This window comes from Camelus bactrianus, chromosome 33, assembly GCF_048773025.1.
Source record: "Camelus bactrianus isolate YW-2024 breed Bactrian camel chromosome 33, ASM4877302v1, whole genome shotgun sequence".
Taxonomy (NCBI): Eukaryota; Metazoa; Chordata; class Mammalia; order Artiodactyla; family Camelidae; genus Camelus; species Camelus bactrianus.
In genome coordinates, this window is record NC_133571.1 from 5,070,332 (window position 1) to 5,094,624 (window position 24,293).

Genomic DNA, 24,293 nt, shown 5'->3' on the forward strand with positions numbered 1-24,293 from the left:
CTAACAGAATGAATCACGTGTTTCTTTTTCAGAAGTTTGATCATTGGATTCCTTAGTTTCCATGGAAAGAGTGAAATCATTTATTGTGTTTAAAAATGAAGAACAGATAAATGCATTCATATTTTAATAACTATAAAGATCTGTTTAATTATGTAGATTGTGCCAGGTTCAGAGACTTTTCATATAATTATCCTTCCAACAGCAGGCATCATATGTACGTTTCCTGATTCAGTTCCTTCCAGCCAAGCGGCCATGGCTGGTCTGTGGCCGACTTCTAGTTCTAACCACTGTATCCCAGTTGGATTGGTGACGAACTCTGTCCACTTTTCCAGCTTCTCCCCACTGTGGCCGAGATGCTTCAGCCAAAAGGAAGAAGTTACACCCAAGAGAGAAACAATACCAGGTAATTTTTCCGGGAGAAAAGCATCAGTCCCTGTCACAGTTAGCTGGGTACAGGTAAGGAACGTGGTCCTAGCACCTAGCACTGCTGAAACAGAATGTGTGCTTATATGGTGCTTTACAGTACATGGATATCACATCCGTTAAGATTTACTGCATCTTTTAATTACCAGGAAGGTAACTTTGTTGTTCTCCCTGCTTTAGAGAGAAGAGAACAAACTCAGAGAGAGGAAGTGTGCCACAACAAATCTGCTGCAGAGACCAAAATCAAGCATATCATATACTCTTTACCAAACACACATTCTCTTTCTTTAAGCCTCAGGTTTAGTAGGTCATTTTGAAAGAGAGAAGACATAGGAAACTGATCACTTCTAGTGTCCTTCAGCCAAGACAACGAGCACAAATCCTCTCAGTTACTTACAGTGTTCACCCCCAAAACTTGATTTTACAATCACAGTGAACAACCCCTAAGTGACCTATGGCTGGAGGGCTTGGTCCCTGTGTGCACAGCCCTGGCTCCACATGCTGTAGGGAGACTGTAATCTTGGGACAAACGACTCAGATCAAAGCTGAGGAGTCAATGATGTGAAGCCGATAAAATTCAGGGCCTGGCACACAGTAAGCCTCGGTAATTAAGTCTATTACAGAAATATATATTTTTTTAATGTTGTTGATGTTTTTACTGTGACAGTGTTTTTACTTAAACAAAACAGAACAAACCCTTCCCTTTGCCTGTCCTCTGATTCTTAGTGGAGACCAGGCAAAGGAAAAAAGCAAACATTCCAGGGTTGAAAAATTTTCCCTTCCTCCAGAGAAAAGAGAATGTTAGAATATTTGATTAAGAATTTCCTGTCGATCTCTTAGTCACGGAGTCACCACATTATCACCCGGTCCCTAGGAGGGGGCGGGTCTTCCTGGAAGTGTTGTCTGCAGCTGTTTCCCCCTTGCGAGACTCTGAGTGCTGACTCTGAGCGAGCGGGACGGGAGAAGGTAAGGGAGCCGGCTGCCTGCGCTGGGCCTGCATCACACCTCTGGCCCCGGAGGACCAAGACCTGCCTATTCTCACTCCCTTTCCCCATCTTTAAATCTTTTGGGTCTTGTTTTAACTGCAAGCCCAAGAGTGGGGAATTTAGTCCCTGGAGCGCGATCCCCCTCGGGTTTCTGGCGGTTTGGCAGTTTAGGGGGAGCTGAGGGGGAGTTAGCCACTTCAGAATAATCTCAAGACTTCTCTTCCTACTCTGCTTCTCTTTTACTTTCCTTTTTTCTCTTTCATTCTTTTTTATTTTTCTCTTTTTTTCTTTCTTTCATCTGAACAATTGATGTTTTCTCAAATTTATATAATTTCGTGCTGTGCAAACGGAGCGTCAAGCCTTCTCCCCCAACTGCCCCTTCTCACCCCAATCGGACTGCAGCCCCTAAACCCTTCTACATAGAAATTGAAGACCAACTCTGGTCCCTTCTGTTAATATTAGGCGCTGAAAATCTTAGGACTGAACATTTAAAGATTAATTCACTCTCTGTTTCTATCTAAGCCCCACTTTTAACTCACTCTTCCGGATTCCGGGTTCTCCACTTCACCCCTGCAACAGGCTGCAGGGTGTGGCCGGCTGCACCACCCTGGGCCAGCTGTCCCCTGCTGCCCGCCCTGGGGCTGAGCGTGGGGGCCAGGCTCCCGGATTCCTGAGGGTTCCTGAGGGCCGCCTAACCTCAGCCCCGGCTCAGTGTGCCACTCTCCCCTCCCAGCTGCCTGCGACTCAAGGCTTTGACCTGTGACCAGCCTTTGCCTACCTGTTGCTGGGTGCATTTCTGCAGTTCCATCCTGAAGGGCAGGGAACTAACTCCCATCCAGCATCATTTGTCCTGGGAGGAGTGGGGGAGAGGGTGGAGAAAAGCCAGTTTCCCTCAGTGAGGAATTTGTTCTGGGGTTAGCATCAGGAGATAAGGCTGTTTCTTTGCAGGAGGTGCCCCTCTGCTGTTCTCTTCCCACCTGAACACCACCCTTGGGGAACACTGCCTAACCTGGGGGCTTCGGGTGCCTGACACAATTTCTTCAGCTATTGTACCCCATGGCACTCCCCGGCTTTGCTCCCTCCTGGGGTTGGAGATTCCTTCTTCTCCCAGCCCTAGCCTGCTCTACCAGGGAACCTACCCCAGCCAAGGGTCTGCATGGAAAGCTCTCCCCCATAGCTGCTACTGCCCTCTCTGTCTGTCAAATTGCGAGCCATTCTGGCACATTCAGTTTTTACCCAATTGCTCAAAATAAAAACAGACGCAGAAGGAAGAACTTATTTTATTGGTGCCAATTTGTGGCAGAGGCAGAGGGGCACAGGATATAAGAAACATGATTGTCATCAGTTAGACTAGCAGCATGGACTGTGCTCTGGGCTGGGGTACGGTGTGATGCTTTCAGTGTGATTGGGGTGAGCGTAGAAGGCCGAGAAATAGCCCTGCCAGGAGCTTCAGAATCCTTGACCAGAGGATTGATCTACGAAGGAAAGCTGCCTTGCACAAGAGCTCTTGTTTTTCTGGCTTGTGGGTTCCTGAGTGAAAGCTGGAGTTCCCAGTGACTCACCTGTCTCTCAGATTTTTGGAGAAGCACATTAGTTTCACTTTCCTTCAGCATTCTCTGCATTCCCGGAAATTCTGTTTTAGCTCCTTTAAGGTTTATTTTCAGTGAAAATTCCCCTTGATGCTGAAGACTGCAGCTCTGGTCACCTTTTGCCAGAGTAGGGAGAGGCAGGCTCACAAGTGCTTCGGTTCGGAAGTTCCAGAGGGCAGCTCCCCGGTGGTGTGAAAGCCAACAACCAGGACCAGCTCAACCTGTTGATTTTGTGGATAAAGGAATCACACTGTGAATCACGGTTTATGTACATGAACTCACGTCTTTGTTAACATGTCACATGAAATGGTTGTCTACATTGTAATACAATTTGGAAGATATGTTTAGAGTGGCCTGATTTAAAATAGAGGACATGCTGTGTGTATTTTTAATATATATATATGTATTAGAATATTTTGGACAGGGAAAACCAACAGTGTCCTCAATTATGAGCCCCAAAGAAAAGTCACAAGGTCAGTGATCCACGTTGCAGGGTTAGGCAGCCTCCTCTGGCAGCTGTCTGAACAGCATGATACAAAGTAATGGCAGAGGTGTATCTGACAACAGTGACAACAGTGACAACAGTAACAACACTAATGTCCGTCAGCATTGATGACGTGTTTCCGATAGGCCAGGCGCTCTTCCGAGGACTTCACGTGTATTCACATATGCATATATGATGTTTAGGTATTACGGTTTTCATTTTAGAAAGAGGGGCTAAGCTAATTATATTTATTCAGTATTCCTAAGGAGTGGTGTAGTAAATAAATGAGAAAGTGGAGGCAGAATTTGAACCAGCCTCAGGGCATTTCAGAGATTTCCTGTTTCGTGGGTACTTAGGGAATCTACAGCTTTCCCGCCTGGGTGTGACGTGTAGAAGGAGCCTTACTAGTAACATCTTTTTCTCCTCCTTTCCAGCGTTTTCTAGCTTCCTAGCTCCATCATTAAGCCTCGGAATATATTCTTATGCCAGAGAGCAGCACGTAAGGTCCTGGTACTTGAGTGGATAATTCCCAACCTGTCTCTCTGTTCACCGTGTCTTTTCCACATTAACCCTGCGTCACCATGGTGTGCCCCTGTGGCCTGCTAACCCGCCAGGAGGAGCCAGGTAAGCCTGATTCGTGACTCCTACCTGCCACTGCGTCTTTGGCACTGAGCACAATGCCCAGCCTGCAGGAGGTGTTCTATTAACGTTTGTTGAACTCCTGAACTCTGGTCTATCCCCAGTACCACTGAAGAGCATCTCTGTGACCTTGTCCATTTGTGAGTTTGTGGCTGGCGTGTCTGCAACCTTAAACTATGAGAATGAGGAGAAAGTTCCTCTGGAGGCCTTCTTTGTGTTTCCCATGGATGAAGACTCAGCTGTCTATAGCTTCGAGGCCATGGTGGATGGGAGTATAATTAAAGCGGAATTACAGGACAAGACGGAGGTACTAGGGATAAGTACTTCATCTCCTTCCTTCTTCTCTCCCTGACGCATACTCATCAGGGTCTCCAGCAAATGCAACGTCACAAAAGTGCTGATACCGAATGCTTTCATTCACTCCCCCTCTAACTGCCATTTTCCTAAAATCATTTGGAGGGAAAGTCAGTCAGAGGCGCTTGAAGTAGAGCTGTGAACTTGGCAAGACCAATCATGGTCCCTCCCCACCAGTCTTTGTTTTCTGTACCATTTGCATCTTCGTCAGCCACGCCGCCTTGCCCTCCCTGTTCTCCTTAGGCACACGCCAACTATGAGAACGCCATCAGCCAGGGCCACCAAGCCTTCCTACTAGAGGAGGACGACTGCTCCAGGGATGTCTTCTGTTGCAATGTGGGGAACCTCCGCCCTGGGTCGAAGGTGGCGCTCACCCTCAAGTACGTGCAGGAGCTGCCCCTGGAAGCAGATGGGGCTCTGCGCTACGTGCTCCCAGCGATCCTGAATCCTCGCTACCAACTCTCCGGTTAATATCCTCTTCTTTTGAATACTATTGGTGGGAGATAGAATTGCGGAAGCCCTTGCAAGGTTGTAGGGTGCTAAAACATGTGGGAAGGGGAAACAGAACTAAGGGAACGTTTTGTAGGATGCCCTGAGGACAGCTGCCTTACAATGAAGACTCCTGTGGTCCCTCTGGAGGACCTGCCCTGCACAATCAGCATGGTTGCCACTGTCAGTTCCCAGCACGGCATCGAGAGGACTCAGTCCAATTGCTCCTTGAGTCCTGTTGAGTACCTGGGGGATAATAAGACTTCTGCTCAGGTAGTTCAAGAGAGCATTATCGTTGCCGGTACCCCTTTTCTTTAGATCCTGACCTTGGTCTTCACTGAATTCTTCCTAAATGTTCCTTCTTCTTCTTAACCCAGAGGGAATCACACTGTGCTCCTTCCTTATCCCTCTTTAATCTCCAGAGCCTTCTCTCCTTTCTTGCCCCTGCTCCTGGTCATGCTCCCTTGTGGCAGCAGCCTGGAGCCCTCGGCTATGACCTCAGCCTCATAAGCAGTGACAGTTCTAGCATGGCTCCTCTGTCTGCTCCCAACTCAGGTTTCCTTGGCTGATGGACACAAGTTTGATCGAGACGTGGAACTCCTGATTTATTATAGTGAGGTGCATGCCCCCAGCATAGCCGTGGAGATGGGGGAACCCGAAACAAAGCCAGGTATTTTCTTTCTCCTTTGTGTTACCTCCTAAGGGGTAATTTTTTTGGAATTATCTTCAAATTACCCTCAGTTTTCTTTCCTTCTATCCAGCAGTGGGTAGGACATTGACATGGCTTACACTGCGATGTGCAAAAATGGTTAAGTTCAGTGAGTATCATCTGGTTATGTTTTGTAGGCAATTTAAGTGGATCAGCAGGTAACTGAACAAAGGACATGAACAAATAATTCACAAGAGGAAACACAGCTAATTTACAAACAACTGTGACAATGATCAGTCTCTATAAATACAAATAAAAATAAAAATAAAATTAAAATAATGATGTGACATTTTCACTTTTCAAGTTATGAAAGATTTCCAAATCTGATGATGCCTCATGCTTTAAAAGGTGTGGTGAATTTGGAACTCAGAGATTGCTTGAAGCAAAATAATTTGGCATCAGTCTTTTGAGAGGAAATGTGGCCATATGTATCAAAATACATGTTTATTTTGGTAATTCTAATTTTAGGAATCTTACATAGGAAAATAAATCTAAGTATAAGTTAAAAATGCACTAGTAAACAATCAAAATGTCTTACTGCGGCTAAATTCACTATGCTAGATGTATTTGACATGTCATTATGTGGCTACTAAAATAATGTACATTGATAGGTTGAAATATTATGGAAAAAAGGCTTCCAAAGAATGTTAAAAGTGAGTTATGTAAATAGATTATTACTAGGAAATAACCTATGCATTGGGAAAAACATTAAAAACAAAAAAAACAGGAAGTATGCAAGTAGTAAACGTGATTAATGACAACTAAATTTACTTTTTTAACTTTTTAAATCTAATGAATAACTTCTGCTGATTGATTCATGCGTCTTCATGTAATCTCACCTGGAATTCTGTTTTATTGCAGTAAAATTTATATAACTTCAACTTTACCATTATAACTAATTTTATGTATGTAATTTCACTACTTTAAGTACATTTCACCTTGTTGGGCAACCACCATCACCATCCACCTCCAGAGCTTTTTCATCTTGTGTTTGTTTCTTAATTTCTAAGGCTGTGTTTAGTTTCTTAACGTTTAGTTTATTAATTTCTTTAGTTTCTTGTTTCTAAATTTTCCTTAATATATGCGTACTGTTCCTTGTAATTATAACGGGTGTAACCCCTGTCAGTCTGCTGTTCTCTTGGGGTCTTCCTGGGCTGCCAGGCCTCTGCATTGCAGGGACCGTGACGCATGGCTGGAGGAATACTGCTGCTTCCAGTTTTCCACGTTGGTGGAATGGAAGCATCCTCGGAGACCGTCATGAGCAAAGTCCTATGGCTTGGGTTAGGCTCTTGTATATCTACAACTGCTGTGACAGTTCCCTGTAGTTGGTCTTCTAGGCCATCCTTCTCTCTCACTGACAAGGCAGCTGCACGCTCGAGCTCATGAATTGGGACTCCTTAGTTTGCCCTCACTTGTTCAACCATTTTTCCTCAGGAGAAGCTGCTGGTGCCAAAGCTATTCGAGGAGCTCCCAGCTTTAACCAGGTTTGCAACAGCTCCTCTTCCAGGAAGCCCTCTGCTCTGTTTGTACATTGGTTACCTGATTTTGTCCTTTCCTTTTGGGGAGTTCTCCCTTGAGTGTCCTTGACCTTCTCCCACGACAGTGACCTGGTCTTTAGTTAGGATTATTTTAATCCAACAGAGAAAGTTTTATAATGCTGGACCTCAAACAGTAAGGACTGAGATGTCAAGCCCTTTCTTTCCAAGATACTCCCCTGGCCCCTGGGCAGAATTCCTCATCTGCTCCCAGCTCTGCAGGCCATAGGGGGAGATCAGGGGCAGCCTTTATGAGTCTTGTGAATCCCTTCCAGCAGGGCCGCTTAAATCTTGCTTTCTAGATCATGTATTTGGTCAAGATGACTTGCTTTGTCCATCTATCCAAAGTAGCAAAGGACAACCGCCTGCCCGGCTCACTGAAGTCATTTAGAGTTCTGCCGAATGGAGCATAACACTAAGTGACAGAAATACACAGGATATTTTTAAAAAATTAGAATGTACTTTCCTTATTAAGAACATGTTTAATAAAAATAAGTACATAAAGAATTTATTAATTTATGAGATTATTATTAAGAGCTTAAGCTGAGTTGAGCCTTAGACCGAGCTCCTTAAGGGTATTATATCATTTAATCCTTAAAATACCCTTAAGGTAGATATTACTACCTTGATTCCACAGATGAGGAAACAGGCTAGCAAGCAGAGGAGTTAGGGTTCAAAATGCCTTGTTTAAAAAAGGGGAAGCTGAGGTGGAAATAATTTGAGCCATGCCAAAAGAATTACAGTAGACAATACATATATAGTGTTTTCTGTTTACTGGCGTTGTTTGAACGGTTTATAAATATTAACTCATTTTATTGTCACGGCAGCCTTTCTCACTTCCCAGTACAGTGTCGGCCCTACTACAACCACCTGTCTCTCAGAATGGAAAGGAACTGACCTTGTCCATTTAAAAAAAAAAAAAAAAAGCTTCTCTTCCATTATATATCCAGAGGTCTGGATTATGTAAGGGTTATTTTTTAATCCATGTTCTATCAAATATTTGCTGAGCCACACCCATTTTATTTGGAAACCAGTTTGGTTATTGAGGTATTCCACAGTCAAGAGATTGAACTGAGCCAGGTCCTAGAATCCTTCTGAATTCCAGAGCTGCTAACAGTTTAGACCTATAATCCTGGAATTGCTTTATAAAAACAGGACACTGGAATTTAATTCTCTGTCCTCTTATATCCTCCAGGCTGTAAACTAGAGTTGATATAACCCAGTCAGTCTCATTTCTTCTCTTGCATCTGTTTTCAGTCACTCCTCAAAACAGAATCACAGCCGTGGCTTTAGCAAGTTGGTGGCATCGGCTAGGCTCCACAGTCTCCTCCATATTATAATTTGGACGATGCTAGTATTAGAGTCCGGCACGTATTTTAGTGCTTCTCTTTCTTTTTTCTGGAGAACATCAGTGAGCGCTTCATACCCAAAGCAGAGGGACTTTCGGTGCCACGTATGACACTTACACTCTCAGCTCTTGTAAACTGTCAACGTGAGAATCGTCCACATGAGCCTCAGTTTTTCAAAGCTGAAATGAAGACTTAAGGACCCATGCAATACATTTCCCATTTATTTGATTTGCAGAGAAGATGTCTGTGCAAATAAAATAGCTTCATTCTTCTGGCAAATGCTGAGACATTGTAACTTAATGTATTTCACTCCCAGCTGCTAGGAGATTAGGTACAGTATTTTAATTACTGCTTGTGTGTTGTAACCTCTGCCCTCTTTCTTCTCTTTCAAATCTGTTCTGCTTCTATACCTTTTATGTGTGTGTAACTCACCTCAAACCCTTTGCCAGCAGATACAGTATAAAGATCAGACTGTTGCAGATTTGTGTTTTCTCAGCTCCTTCTGTAACTCATCACATTTGATTCTTCAGGTCTTTAGGATTCTTGAGTTCCCTTTTGTCTTACAGCATCCTTATCCTTTCTGAGTAGATAGTTTGTTGGGAGACCCAGTTGCAATGGTGAGTTTCTACCCAAATATCCCAGAAGCTCAGCCATCAGCTGCCTGTGGAGAATTTGTCTTCCTCATGGACTGTTCAGGAAGTATGCAAAGCCCCATGAGTAACCAAAATAAATCTCAGCCACGCATCGAGGCAGCCAAGGTAAAACTAGTGTCTTTCTTTTTCTGGTCACTTGCTCAAGTGGGAGTGAATCTCAGGGATGAAATTAGGGTCCATCCCTCAACTGAGCTACAGCTAACGTGGCCACTGTGAGGCTAGCCTTGGAATATAAGGGCCCAGAGGCATCAAAGGGGGTAAAAGCCACTTCTCAAGAGTTAGGTTGGCCGGGTCTGTGTGTCTGAAAGGATCCTTTCTCAACTGTCTCAATTTTCTTCCTGCAGGAAACACTCATTTTGATTCTGAAGAGTTTGCCTATTGGCTGTTATTTCAACATCTATGGATTTGGATCTTCTTATGAGGCATTCTTTCCGTAAGTTTCTAGAAAAGCCATAGAGAATCCAAAAAGACACCTTAAAGAGAGGACTAGATTGTTAAAGGGGTTACTGGGGAATTGACCTTGGCATTGGACGTGTCGGGTAAGGTGGTTTACCTGACCTCACGATTCAGGGACTTAGTCCTGGGCAGTGTCGAGCTATCATGTCACTAGGCGTGTTTATTTTTCTCAGGAAGAGCGTGAAGTACGATCAGCGTACCATGGAGGAGGCACTGAGGAGAGTTAAGCTTATGCGGGCTGACCTAGGGGGTACGGAAATGCTGGCGCCACTCCAGGCCATTTATGGGGGACCGTCCATCCCAGGCCACCCCCTACAGGTGAGAATTGGAACAGAGCCAACAGAGGGGACAGAGAGGGTGGAGTCTCTGTTCAAGAATCGCTAGCTCTGGGCTTCATGGCAGGATTTTTGAAATACGGTATGTAATTTAGTCTTACATAATAAAGAGACTAAGACAAGGGGCATTTAATAGGATTCCTTTTCCTTAGCTCTATGTTATGGACTGTGAACCATGGAATTGCTTTTGTGGAGTGCCACAGATGCCTTGGATGAAACTAGTGGGGGATGCTGACTATTTCCAGGGCTGTGAACAGACCATGTGAGAACATGGTGCAGGTGACTATGGAATATTAGAAATTTCCTGTGTGAAGAGGCATCAGGGTCTCTGGAATGAAAAAACTGGGTTTTTCAAGGCCAAATTCTGGTATCTTTAAATAACCTTCACAGAGACTTGATGAACGTCTTCTTTCCTTCTCCAGCTATTTGTGTTCACAGACGGAGAAGTTTCCAACACGTTTAGGGTAATTAAAGAAGTTGAGAGCAATGGTCAAAAGCACAGGTATGAAGAGGATGTGATCTTAGTTTTATTACCAACAGACAATATTTTTCTATTTATTTTTCTCTACTAAAAGAAAAAAGTAATTTTCTAAGTAACATCAACCATACAACAAAATCATTGTCCTCTTTTCTCTCTAAACCACAATGGAAACAAAAATTGAACAGTAAGACTTTTTTTTTTTCTCTGCTTATAAACATTTTCATCAAAGTAAGACATACAGAAAACCATACAACTATAAGTATACAGCTGGATACATTATCAAAGTGAACACACGTGTATAATCATCACACAATTGAAGACCTAGAATGTTTCTAGTACCTCTATCACTACTCTTTTCCATCACATCCCACTTTTAATCACTAACCACTTTTTCCCCTCTAAAGGAAATAGCCTTCCTGACTTACAAAGGGTTATTTTTGCTTATTTTTGAATGAAAGTAAATGAGTGATACAGCACGTTTCTGTTTCTGTGTATCTTGCTTCTCTCCCTCGGCTGTATGTTGAGATTCATACATATTTTACTTGAAACCATAATTTTCATTGGTGTATAGTATTCCATGGGATGATTATACCATTTCACTTACTGATTCTACTGCTGATGGACTTCGGTTTAGTTGTTAAAAATATGCTTCTATGAACATTCTTGTACATGCATTTTCTGTACATACTTTTTTGTATGTACATATATATTCATGTATACATATTTATATTCATATAAATGAGTGTATATGCATAATATACATACACACACACACACAAATATTGACATAATTGTGGAATTGCTTGGGAATGGCAAGTACTTTTCCAGTTTACTATACTAATTTAAATTCACATCAGCATTGCTTGAGAGTTCCAATCGCCTCATTTCCTATCCAAAATTTGGCATTGTCATTTCAAATTTTAACTAATTTTGTGGGCATGTAGCAGTAGCTCATTTCACTTTTAATTTACATTTTTTCAATGACTAATGAAGTTGAGCACCTTTTCATATTTACTGACCACTTATATGCTGTTTTTTTTGTGATGTATCTTCAAGGCTTTCCTATTTTTTTCTATTAGATTTTCCTTTTTTATGGATTTGTAGTCCATGCTACAGTTTAGGTACAAGCACTTTGTTGATATGTTCTAGAAATATATTTTCCCATTCTACAGCTTTCCTTTTCACCCTCAGCATAGTATCCTTTGATTAACAGTTGTTCTTAATTTTAATATAGTTTGCTTTTTCAGTCTTTTCCTTTATAGTTAGTGTTTTTGTGTGTCCTGTTAAAAAAGTTTTCCCTGCTCAAGGTCGTGAAGCTATTTTCCTTTGTTATTTTCCAGAAGTTTTGTTATATTTTCTTTTATAGTTAGATCTACATTTCACCTGGAATTTATTTTTGTCATTATGTATGGTAGGGGCCAGGTTTCATTTTTTTTTTTTTTTTAATGTGAGTATCACACTGACCTTGTATTTTTTATTGAAAAGTCTGTCTTTTCCTCACTGATGTGCAGAGCCATTTTTGTCACAAATAAGCTTCTATGTATGTATGGATTATTTCTGCATCCCCTGTTCCATTCCATTGGTCTATTTATCTAGACGTGTACCAGGGTTCCAGCATGTAAATTAATGCAACATTCTGAAATCTTGATTTTCAATAGAGTAAGTCCTCAACTTTGCTATTTTTCAAGGTTGTCTTAGTTATTCTTGACTCTTTGTATTTTAAAATTAACTTGACAGTTTTTACCAAAAAAAGGAGCTGGTTGATATACTGATCATTAACTATATAGGTCAGTTTTGGGAGAACTTAGTATTTACTATATTGAGTATTCCAATGTATTTACATGGTATTTCATTCCATTTATTTAGGTCTTTCTTGATTTTTCTAAATATATGTTTCTAATATTTTATTAAAAAAAAATTGAACCTATAGAGAAGTTGCAAGAATAGAACAATAGATACTCATATACCTTTCACCCAGGTCCACCAGTTATTAACCTTTTACCACATTTGCTTCACTAATTTTTACTTTTCTTCCTTTTTGTATTGCCCTTGAAAGGACCGCTAGTACAAACCTGAATAGAAGCGGTCACAGCTGGCATTACTATCTTGGATTGCAGAGGGAACATGTTCAACATTACATCAATAAGTGTGATTGCTTGCTATAAAGTTTTTTGTAGATATCCTTTATCGGCCCCAGAGAGCCAAGCGCTTCTCAAAGGAATGATTTCCCTGAGCCCAGATGTTTGCTCCCTCCCATACACAGAAAAGCGCTCAATTCTTTAACTTGAGATGCCTAGTTTTCCTTAACAGTAATCTTTAATGTTCCAACTACCTGGTCTTGGTTGTAAAACTCCTACATATCCTGGCTTCTCCCCTACCTCTTGGGAGCAGCCCCTCAGGGCCATCTGGGGGGCTGTCATCCTGGGCTCCAAGGGGCTGGAGTCCTCAGAAATGTCCACTGAGTAAAACATAACTCTCTTAGGCTGTGTGATTTTATTTCAGTCAACACATCCAAGAGACCCACCAGATTATAGCCAACAACAGCAAAAAAAAAAAAAAAAAAAAAAAAAAAATATTCTTAACAGGCTCACAAGGACTCAGCTCAGAGGGACAGACAGAAATGCCTGCCCACTACACTAAGTGAAAGCAGTCAGCCGGAGAAAGGTAAATACTGCATGAACTCACTTACAGGCGGAATCTGAAAAATACAACAAACGAGTGAATACAACATACAAGAAGCAGACCACAGACACAGAGAACAAACTAGAAACTGCCAGTGTGGGGTGGAGGGATAGTACAGGAGTGGGGGGGTACAAACTACTGGGTGTGAGACAGGCTACAGGGTGTGCTATACAACACGGGGAATAGAGCCAATATTCTGTAACAACTGTAAATGAAAAGTAACCTCCCAAAATTGTATAAAATTAAAAAAAAGTTTAAGAATAAATCATGAAAAAAAAAGACATGCCCCCCCCATCAGTCTTTCCCTGAAAAAATCCTATTTGCATACGTCAGAAGCTGCTGCCCTGAGGGTCAGGCTTCTAATTCAGCATGTACTTAGGAGCTGACAGCCATCCTTCCCCAAACCCACAGAAGCGGGCAGGTGCCACCTCCATTTTCTCTGCCTGGCTCTCTATGTCCCGCTGGAAGAAGCCTGTGCACGCCTGGCACCCTGGCTTTTGCAGCTGCAGCCCAAAGGGCATACCACTCGATCACCTGGCTATGGTGGCCAGCAGGGCTTGAGTTCAGGGGTCCCACAGGGCTGTAATGACCAAAGAATCAGTTCTCAACCAGCTATACCCCAGGGCTCAGTGCAGAAAGAGCGGACGGATGGCAACACTCATCTCTCAGTCCTTCCCTGAGAGAGGCATGTTTGTATACTTTAAGAGCTGCTGCCTAAGGGTCCAGCTTCCAGTCCCCAGGCCCTGACAGAGATCCTCCCTTTGAGACATGGACAGATCCTGGCATGTCCTCAACTACTGGGAGCCACGAAGAACAAAGAAGGCAGCATGGACAATCACAGAGGTTTGAGAGACAAGCAAGAGCTTGGACCAGGCTGACCGGTAAGGCTCATCTCCTCCACAAGATCACTCTGCCAAGAATGGGAGAGGTGGGTGCTTACCTAAACGCACAGAAACCAATACAGAGTGCCAAACAAATGAAGAAAGAGACGAGTGTGCTCCAAACAACAACAACAAACAAACAAACAAAACAAGATAAAACTCCAGAATCAGACCTTAGTGAAATGGAAGTAAGTGATTTACCTGATACAGAGTTCAAAACAATGCTCATAAAGATGTTCACTGAGGTCAGGAGGACAAAGTGAGACTTTTAACAAAGAGACAGAAAATATAAGAGAATACCGAATAGAATCACAGAGCTGAAAAACACAATAACTAAACTGAAAAATTTCAAAAATGTGCTGGCTTCAGCAGCACATATACTGAAATGGGAACAAGGCAGAGAAGATTAGAGCGCCCCCTGCACAAAGGATGACATGCAAATTCAAGAAGCAGCCCAGATTGCATTTTTCTGTTTGGGAAAAGAAGAATTGTTAAGACTAAAGAGAAATTAAAAACCTAAAATGAATAACTATTTCCTCTTTTGCTGCTGAAAAAATGAAACTTCCTGGTATACAGTTGAAATATATATGATACTCTGGACTGGAGAGCAGTTCATCTGGTACAATGAAAGCATCACTGACCTTGATTCTAAATATTCATGATTCCATGAACAACGAACTTTTGAGTAACTTTTTTACTACCTGTTTACACCCAAAGTCTAAAGCACCTGATTAGATTAGAAAAAAAAAAAGAGAAATACAGTTTCTTACTCAAAACATAAGATCTCACTTTTGTCTGGGTGCTAGACCTTAATAATAAAATATATATTTTAAGTTTAAAACATTCCACAGAGGGATTCAACAGCAGACTACATCAAGTGGAAGAAGGGATAAGTAAGCTCAAAGACAGGGCAGTGACGTTTATCCAATCAGAGGATAAAGAAAGAAAAAGGAACAAAAAAGAGTGAAGATAGCTCAGAGGACCTATGGCGCACCTGTCAAGCAGAGCAGTGTTCCCATTACAGGAGTCCCAGAAGGAGAAGAGACAGAGAGAGGCAAAAGCTTATTTGAAGACCTGATGTCTGAAAACTTCCCTAACATGGGTAAAAGAAATAGAAATCCAAATCCAGGAAGCCTGGAGTAATCCAAAACACAGAAATCTAAGCAGACCAACACAGAGACACATTGTAGCAAAACTGTCCAAAGTTAAAGGCAAGGAGAGAATCTTAAAAGCAGCAAGAGAAAAACGTGTTACCCACAAGGAAAGTCCCGTAAGACTTTTTAGCAGTTTTTCCAGCAAAACCTTTGCGGGTCAGAAGGGAGTAGCATAATATATTCAAAGTGCAGAAAGAAAAGCAAATGACAACCAAGAACACTTTACCCAGAAAAGCTGCCCTTCAGAACAGAAGGGGAGATGAAGAGTTCTCCAGATCAGCGAAATCTGAAAGCATTCATCACTTCTAGACTGGCCTTATACGAAATGTTAAAGGGACTTCTTTAAGCTGAAAAGAAAGGGTGCTAATTAGTAACAGAAAGACATATGAAAGTATGTACAGGTAGGTGTGAAAGTAGGTAAAGATAAATAATACAGGTAAATTCAGAATGCTCTTACGTTGTAATGGTGGCGGGAAACCCTGCTACAACTACCCTATGTTAAAATGTTACTTTCATTTTGCAAAAAAGTAACTTGTCCAGGATCACAAACTTAGTGGTAGAATTTGAAGTCAAATTTAAATTTGACCCCACTACTGCTAGCCTCCTTGCCCACTGCACTGTTCCCTGGGAACCTAAGAAAAATCTGCTTGTTACACCGGGAGTTTCCGCTGAGGCGCCACCATAAGATAGGCGTAAAATTCCAAAGGGATGTGTCAGAATGAGGAGCAGACTTTGAGAAGAAGTTGGACCCCTGTAAAGTTACATCAAGGGTATGAAAGCATCGAGGCAGTGAAGGGTCCGAGAGGATATGTGAAAACAGGAAGGAGCAACTGAGTGCCGTGAGAGCCACCGATTCCCCAAAGGGAAGGGGCAGCTCCAGGCTGCAGAGAGCAGTTTCAGTGGGACAACTCATGCAGCCCAGCAGGTATCTTCTGAAGTTTATACTGTTTGTTTTTTATGAGGGGGAGGTGATTAGGTTTCTTCATGGATTTCTGCTTGGAGGAGGTACTGGGGGTTGAATGGGTGCAGAGCATGCGCTCTACCACTTGAGCTACACCCTTCGCCTTATCTTCTGAGGGTTAGAAGAAACAGTACACTAGAGTCTGACCCCTGCCTGAGAAATCTAAGGGGTGCTCATTCATTACAGTGTGACCAGCTGGGTGCCGCATGGTGACAGCCGAGGCAGCTGGGCTGGCTCACCCGGCAGTCCTGTTTTATGAGGCAAAGCACTGGTGAATGTTTTCCGCGGACCGAACATGGGCCCCAGTGGTAGAGAGAGCCAACCTGGACCCTGCCAGAATACTAGGGCTGAGAGATTAGTGGCAACCAAGGAAGAGAATTCATCCCACACATTACGGGCAGCATGGCCCAGCAGGAGACCCTCCCAACTGCCACCAATGAAGCCATAGGACAGTCAGTTTTCTATTTCTGCCAGACCCAGAGGTTACCGGGGGTCACCTGAAGCCTTATTCAATGAAAGTCTCCAGCCCCCTTTCCCCTTTCCCACTCCAAGCTCCAACTCCATCTTGGAGGAGTCAGTAGTAAGAGTAGCTAGTGAAGGAGGAGGAAAAAAGATCAAGAAGAAGTGAAGTCAACCCCACCCTCTTCCAGAGTGGGCGGGGTCCACCCACCGCAGGACCCGGCTGGCGAAGAGGAGACCTGCACCTGGAATGAAGGCTTTCTAATAAACTGGACTGAACATTTTCAACTGTGGAATCAGGGCAACCTAGAGTTACCTACTATTAGGTAATATATGCTAATATTAATCAGGAAAGCTATGAGCCTGCCCCTTTCATCCAGGAGCATGGGGAAAACTTGCTAACAAACTAAGGAAGACAAAATAAATTGCATTCAGCATCGTTGTCAACGTATCAATATATAAATACGCACTGGTGCCTACATCTCCCTCAGAAACCAAAGAAAGAACAGCTTCTTCATTTTTGCCCAAGATCTTATTTCCCCAAGGAGCTTCAACAAAAATCTATGGGAATCAAGTAGGAAAAGACACATCCTATAGTGCTATCCATCATTCATTTGTAACTCAGGCACCCATTAATTCTCCTTCCCAATATAGCCTAAAACTCAAAAACTTCAGGAAAATTAATGCATACAGATTGATGTCTCATGGGCCTTCCCACCCACTCAGCAAACATGCACATTCATGCTCTAATCTCAGTGATGTCTCAGGGCAATACCCCTGCTACATGAGCAAATAGTTAACCCCCAGTTGCTCACAAGAGGGGCAGAACCACCCCCTGGGGGAAATTCTGGAAATCTGTGGGGACATTATTCTAACAGGTGTAGTTGTTCCCAAGAATTAATCCATAAAAACATGATCTTTTCTTCTCTTCTGTGTTACAGCAGGGCATTCTATCAATCTTCTAAATTTCTGTGTGTAAGTAGGTTATACATTTTCTATGGAGTTCATTCTGATATTAAAAATGGCATTAAAATATTTATTATGAAAATGGGAACTGTCTGATGTGACTGAAAACAATGGGACTCACTGCTTTACACCGTTTATCCTGTCAAATTTTCTTTGATTTGTACATACATTTTCCAAATTATTTATCATGAAAAATTTCACACATTCAAAAAAGTCACAAGAACAATACATCGAATACATTTCCTTTTCCTCTGGATTCACTAGTTTTGATATTTTGCTTCATTTGCACATGCACGTGCCCTCCTGTGCTTCAGCAAGCTCTCCTGCGTGATTTTCCCCCTTAAATCATTTGAGAGCTACTTCATTCTTTGACACTTCATCCCTAAACACTTCAACATGCATCTCCAAAGAACAAAAGCATTCGCCTACACAACACAATGCAATGATTACACTCAGAAAATTTAACGTTGATAAAAAACTATTATCTAAGATACAGTCCCCATTCAAATTTTGCCAGTTGTTCCAAACAAATTTTGCCAACCATTCCTTATAGTTGTTTCCTTTCTTTTATTTTTGTTTTAAATACAGGAACTAATCAGGAAGCACCCATTGTATTTAGTTGTTGTATTTCTTTAGTTTTCGCCCATCTAATCAGTTCACTAGCTCCTGTGTCTTTTATGTCACTGACATTTTTGAAGAGTGTTGACCATTTGTTTTACAGTGTATCATGCAATTTAGATTGTTCCATGATGAGCAAATTGAGGTCAAACCTTTTTAGCTGGACTATTACATAAGTGATGCTGTGAGCTTCTCAATGCACCACATTTGAAGTAAAGGAAGCCATTTTATCCCATCAAGACAGAAATGCTAAATTTCGTCTTTTGGTTAAGGAAATAGCCACTAGATTTTTTTCAATGAGAAAGTACTGGTTTGTGTATGTATATAAAGTAAATTTTTAAAACTGTGGATCCTAGTGGTACTCTTCTAGAGAAGTTCTCAGCCCAAAAATGCAGGCAAGCCCACTCTTCACTACTTTTTACTTGCTGTTATAAACATTCCCAGAAGTTCAGTCCTTAAGATGTTGCTAGTAAGTTACCTTAGCAATATTCCACATGACTGTATTCTGTTACCATTCGTGTAAGAGATAGAATATTTGTTCCAAAAAGGAGATGTTTAAGTAAATATGGTAGATGAAAGTCAACTATGAACATATATTTATTTCATGCTTTCTTGTATTCTGATAGAATCAACTCTACTCTCTACCACAAATCGGATTTTAAATATGGCTGTATTTATGGCCCTACCCATCAGAGGCCCAGGACCAAGCTTCACCCAGCAGTGGGCAGATACCAGAAATAAGAAAATGACAATCCCAAAGCCTGTGGAAGGAATCCACAAACACAGGCCAGATTCTACACTGGGACCAGCTGGACCCTGGCCCTTGGGTGACAAGAGAGGAGTGTACTGCTGGGACGCATAGAACCCCTCCCACAGAAGGCCACCTCTCCAAGGCTGAGAAACGTAACTAACCCACCTAAAAATACAAGTAGAAAGATAAACAATATGAAGTGACAGAGGAGTATCTCCCAGGCCAAGGCACAAGATAAAATCCCAGAAGAAATAAGTGATGAGGGGATAGGCAATCTATCTGAGAAAGAGTTTAAAGTAATGATGGCCAAGATGTTCAGAGAACTCAAGAGGAGGATAGATGCACAAAGTGAAGACTTTAGCAAAGAGTTGGGAAATATAAAGAATACCCAAACAGAGGTGAAAATAAAATCACTGAAATGAATAACACACTAGAAGGAACCAAGAATAGACTAAATGAGGCAGAAGAATGGATCAGTGAGATAGTAGATTAGTGGAAATAACTACTGCAGAACAGAAAAAAGAAAAAAAGATTGAAAAGGAATGAGGATAGTTTAAGAGAACTCTGGGACAACATGAAACACACTAATATTCGCATTATAAGGGTCCCAGAAAGAGAAGAGAGAGAGAAGGGACCTGAGAAAAAGTTCGGACAGATAATAACCAAAAACTTGCCCAACTTGGGAAAGGAAACTCTCACCCGAGTCCAGGAAGCAGAGTTCCACACAGGATCAACCCAAAGAGGAACACACCGAGGTAAACAGTAATCAAACTGACAAAAATTAAGGATAAGGATAAAATACTAAAATCAGCAAGAGAAAAGCAACAAATAACATACAAGGTAACTTCCATACGGTTACCAGCTGTTTTTTCAGCAGAAACTCTATAGGATAGAAGGAGTGTCAAGTTATATTTAAAGTGATAAAAGGGAAAAACTTACAAGCAAGAATACTCTATCCAGCAAGGCTCTTGTTCAGATTTGATGGAGAAATCAAAAGCTTCACAGATAAACAAAAGCTAAAAGATTTCAGCACCACCGAACAAACTTTACAACAAATGTTAAGGGAACTTCTCTAGGCATCAAACCATAAGAAAAGAGAACAAACAGAAGAAAGAGAAAAAAAGAGACCTATGAAAGATTGCTTTGGCTGTTCGGGGTCTTTTGTGGTTCCTTATAAATTGTGAAATTGTTTGTTATAGTTCTGTGAAAAATGTGAGCATATTAGCGGGGGTTGCATTGGATCTGTGGATTGCTTTGCGTAGTATGGCCATGTTGATAATCTTGATTCTTCCAATCCAAGAGCACAAGATATCTTTCCATTTTTTTTGTATCTTCAGTTTCCTTCATCAGTGTTTTACAATTTTCAGAGCATAGATAACCTCCTTAGTTAAGTTTATTTCCAGGTATTTTGTTTTGAAGCATTGGAAATGTTTATGCCAGTTATAAAATTTTGGTTTTTGAAGTGAAAAGAAAAAAAAAAGGAGTTGAAGGGCCACAAATGGCAAAATATCCTTCTTTCTCATGGCTGGAGTTGTATTCCATTACAGGTACATGCTGCATCTTCTTTACCCATCATCTATTGATGTGCACTTAGGAGCTTCCATATCTTGGCAATTAGAAAGAATGTTGCTGTTAATTTCCTAAATAGCAACAAAATTTTTAAAATAGTAAATAATGTACGTTACATGGAGAAATAAACATAGAAAATGTAATAATTATAAAATTTTGTGACAGACTTGAGGCCAAGAATTAAGTCATTTTAATAAATATAAATGGGTTTGACTCATCTATTAATGGAAAAGTGTTTCCAATTTGGCTCTCAGTGCAAGAACTAACAGTATGTCGCATCCAAGAAGCAAAGTGATTTAAGAAGGCTAAAAATAACAGGCTAGACAATGGAATGCCAGGTAAATGAAAACAGTAAGGAAGTAGGGGTATCAGGTAAAGTATAATCCAGGCCAAGAAAGGAAAAACGTGACAAAGAAAGCCCTCTTTTAATGCCACAAGCCACAATTCACAATAAACACATTAATTATCTATGTACTAAGTAACACTGTAACCAGAGACACAGGAAGACAAAGATAGAAATGCACCAATAATAGGAGACATTAACAAACAAAACAAAATAAGTGAACAAAAAAAAATGAGTATGTATACAGAAGACCTCACCAATAAGGTGGATTTTATGACTATAAATCAAACTGTACATCCTGACAGTAGACTATACCCTATCTGCAGTATACATAAACTCACAACATTGTAAACTGACTATAACTCAATAAAAAAAAATATATAAACTATTCATAAAAGTTGATGATATATGAGGTCACAATATTCCATAAAGTAGAAATATTAACAAAAATTATCTGATCACAATGTAGTAGTATTAGAAATTATTACTCAATTCAAAAAGCAAAAATGAGCTTCTACTGAAATAAATAAACCTTATTTTAAACAACCCTTGGGTGAAATGAGAAATACAAACTGAAACGAACATTTTCTAAAAATAATAAAACACTTTCTATCAGAATCTATGACCTGTACTTAAAAGAGTAAGCAGAAAAATATTGATCAACAAAAGAATTAAGAATAAATTGGGGGTGTATAGCTAAGTTGTAGAGCACGTGCCTAGCTGGCACAATGTCCTGGGTTCTATCCTCAGTACCTCTACTAAAAACAAACAAATAAACCTGTTTACCTCCCCCTTCAAAACAAAACAGTACAAGACACATAAGACAGAAAATAAAGAAAAAATATTTTTTAAAAAGAAACAATGAATTAAATCCATAAATTAAGGAACGACTTGATGAATTTACTAAATTTTCATAATTGCACTAATACTCCAAATTTGAGAAGAAACAAACTCAGTCATTATCCACAACTTTTTCCTCTTTTTTGCCTCCCTTTTCTTATTGAGAAAATAGTGTAAATGAGATAAATGGGGTAATAGAGGAAAAGCAGACAATGGAGATGATTTTTAAGGTGAATGCTCCAGTGCTGTACACTGAATTGACAAATAATTCAAACCCACAGATCTTTCCCAGTGGGAATGGGAGAGATTCCTGCTAAACAACATGAACCCTAACGCAGAATATCTAATATCTTAGAGAAAGACTACAGAGCTCAGCAATTTAAAAAAATTTTTTTCCTTACAGTGTTACTGAGATAATTGACATACAGCATGGTATACTTTTTTTTGTCTGTGTTGGGGGAGGTAATGAGGTTTTATTTTTTTTAAATGGAGGTACTGGGGACTGAACCCAGGACCTCGTGCTTGCTAGGGACACAGTCTACCATTGGAGCTCAGCAATTCTAACAAAACATCTCACTAACCTTCCACTCTCCTCCCTTCCCTACAATTCCCTTTTTTGGTAGGTCATAGATTCTGATAGAAAGTGTTTTATTATTTTTAGAAAATTTTTGTTTCAGTTTGTATTTCTCATTTCACCCAAGGGTTATTTAAAATAAGGTTTATTAATTTCAGTAGAAGTTCATTTTTCCTTTGAGTAATTGAGTAATAATTTCTAATACTACTACATTGTGATCAGATAGTTTTTATTAGTATTTCTACCTTATGGAATGTTGTGACCTCATGTATGACCAACTTGTATGAATAGTTTATATACACTTTGGATAGTTTATAGTTTCCTATCACATTGATTCTAGGTATTCAGTGCTTCATGACAAAATGTCACGGTTCAGCTCCAAAAAATCAACACCTTTGAAAAAAGGTTACTACAAAAATGTCTTTCGTATAAAAAATGAAGTAGGAGCACTCTTAGAGACCATGGCCATATTTTATAAGTACAGGGTTTTCTCCTCACATCAAGTGTAAGAACAAAGAAAAATGAAGAAACTTAGGTAAAGTGGGACAACAGAATGCGCTCCTGACACTAAGGGCACTCACATTATTTAGTACTTTGTAAGAAGCAATACCTCCCAAAATGATGATTTGGCTACATTTTTTAACTTGCACGCAAACCCCAAACACCTGTATACTGTATTTTTTGGGATAACTACTTTTAAAATCACCAAAATTCAAAGACATTATTTAAAAGTCCAGAAATAAAAACAAATCATGAATATGTTATGCTTCATTTAATTCTTTATTACTTTGGGGACAATCTTTTTTCCTTTAATAAAAAGAATAGCAGTATTACATATGCTATTGGTAGAAAGTTAAGAGCTTCTATAAAATGCTATGAAAAGAAATGTTAATTATTACTGAATATGCCAACTCTTACTTTAAAAAATGCAAAAGAAACCAGTCAACAGACTTTACAACCTTGAATGAGATCCACTTCCCTATAAAGCAAGGATTTGCTCTACTTCTTGGACAATCCTTAAAGGAAAGTCTGTATCGTTCAGAACACCAAGGCACAGGGGCAGAACAGGACGCGAACGGCTCATTCAGCGTCTCTGGCCTTGCTCCACGGTTGCTACGGTGAAGTCCACCGGAGCAGGTAGGGCAGGAAACTGACACAGTGCAATGATACACAGTTGTCAGAAACCCAGATCATGACTCTCTTTGCCTGTAACCTGAGGGTCAGCTGTTTAGCTGGATGCAATGGAAATAGAACTGAAAGAAACCCGAAATGGAAATTAAAAAATGAAGGGTATGACTCAACAGTTTTTACTTCTGGTGAAGTCAAATGGTTTCCACCACTGAGCAAACTGCAGTGCTTTCTTCCTCTGATCCTCAAAGCTTTCTTGGATCCCCTTCCTCCAGAGTCTTGGTTCTATATCCAGCATCCCACCAATGATTTCCTTTTAAAGAATGAGAAAAATAAAAGTTTTTCTTTTATAAATAAAAGTTTGCATACACAAACACTGAAAACAGTAATGCCACTCTTCTGTTCATTCTGTTACCAATTATAACATTAAGTAGTTCTCCGTGAGGATGTTCAAATTTTACATAAATATTAGTCTCAAGTTAAAAAAAAACATTGTTTTCACTTAGTTCTAACTATGCAAACCCTGTGATTCTAGGAGTCCTAGCTGTGTCTCCTGTCAAGTAATTTGTCCTTCTCTGTTTCTTGTTAGCACATCTATCAGACAGCAGCAAAGAGGAGGAAGAGAAAATGAAATTTAATTCCTTTGGTCCTTATCAGCTGCTCTGGTAAAAGTTTGAAGAAGCAGTTGATCAACAAAGTAGCAATTATTAACTTGGTTGTTCAACTGCAGTTCAATCTCAGGCTAATGTTCTCTCTACTACCCAGTATATTCATAAGACAGTTTCTCCTACTATTAGCTGGAGATCTTTTTTCAGGAAATAAAATCATATTTAAATACTAATCTAAGTAAACCAAGTATTGAAAATTATAAATCACCTTCATTTA

General features: G+C 40.6%; 2 protein-coding genes and 1 non-coding gene across 12 annotated transcripts in view; 2 read left to right on the plus strand and 1 right to left on the minus strand.

Annotated features, from left to right (window-relative positions):
* The first annotated feature begins 1,243 nt into the window (after positions 1–1,243).
* Positions 1,244–20,744, plus strand: LOC105082446 (von Willebrand factor A domain-containing protein 5A-like). Of its 3 annotated transcripts, none has more exons than XM_074356912.1 (11): positions 1,244–1,389; positions 3,917–4,106; positions 4,226–4,428; positions 4,719–4,941; positions 5,062–5,237; positions 5,520–5,634; positions 9,146–9,315; positions 9,555–9,643; positions 9,840–9,984; positions 10,424–10,503; positions 18,830–20,744. In XM_074356912.1, exons 2-11 carry the CDS (start codon positions 4,064–4,066, stop codon positions 18,942–18,944), a joined length of 1,359 nt encoding a protein of 452 aa, XP_074213013.1. In that variant the 5' UTR covers positions 1,244–1,389; positions 3,917–4,063; the 3' UTR covers positions 18,945–20,744. The 3 variants fall into 3 exon arrangements, with proteins under 3 accessions (XP_074213013.1, XP_074213014.1, XP_074213015.1); XM_074356913.1 differs by lacking the exon at positions 18,830–20,744 and adding an exon at positions 12,539–13,067; XM_074356914.1 differs by lacking the exon at positions 10,424–10,503.
* LOC123619491 (U6 spliceosomal RNA) lies at positions 14,402–14,509 on the plus strand. The gene has a single exon (XR_006728179.1). It is a non-coding gene; the product is annotated as a U6 spliceosomal RNA (small nuclear RNA).
* A 2,297-nt stretch (positions 20,745–23,041) lies between the features above and the next one.
* LOC105068463 (CWF19 like cell cycle control factor 2) overlaps positions 23,042–24,293 on the minus strand; it is a 234,241-nt gene continuing 232,989 nt past the window's right edge. For all 8 annotated transcript variants that reach the window (XM_074356909.1, XM_074356905.1, XM_074356904.1 and 5 more), the window contains one exon: positions 23,042–23,721. In XM_074356909.1, coding sequence (XP_074213010.1) covers positions 23,578–23,721 — 144 coding nt within the window. In that variant the 3' untranslated portion in view covers positions 23,042–23,577. The remainder of the gene's footprint in view (positions 23,722–24,293) is intronic.

What these genes read in the sequence shown, in the direction of transcription:
- LOC105082446 (XM_074356912.1), top strand. Translation starts at nt 4,064, where the DNA reads ATGGTGTGCCCCTGTGGCCTGCTAACCCGCCAGGAGGAGCCAG. An exon ending in CACGCATCGAGGCAGCCAAG is followed by an intron (nt 9,316 to 9,554) that starts GTAAAACTAGTG and finishes TTCTTCCTGCAG; the next exon opens with GAAACACTCATTTTGATTCT. An exon ending in TCCCAGGCCACCCCCTACAG is followed by an intron (nt 9,985 to 10,423) that starts GTGAGAATTGGA and finishes TTCCTTCTCCAG; the next exon opens with CTATTTGTGTTCACAGACGG.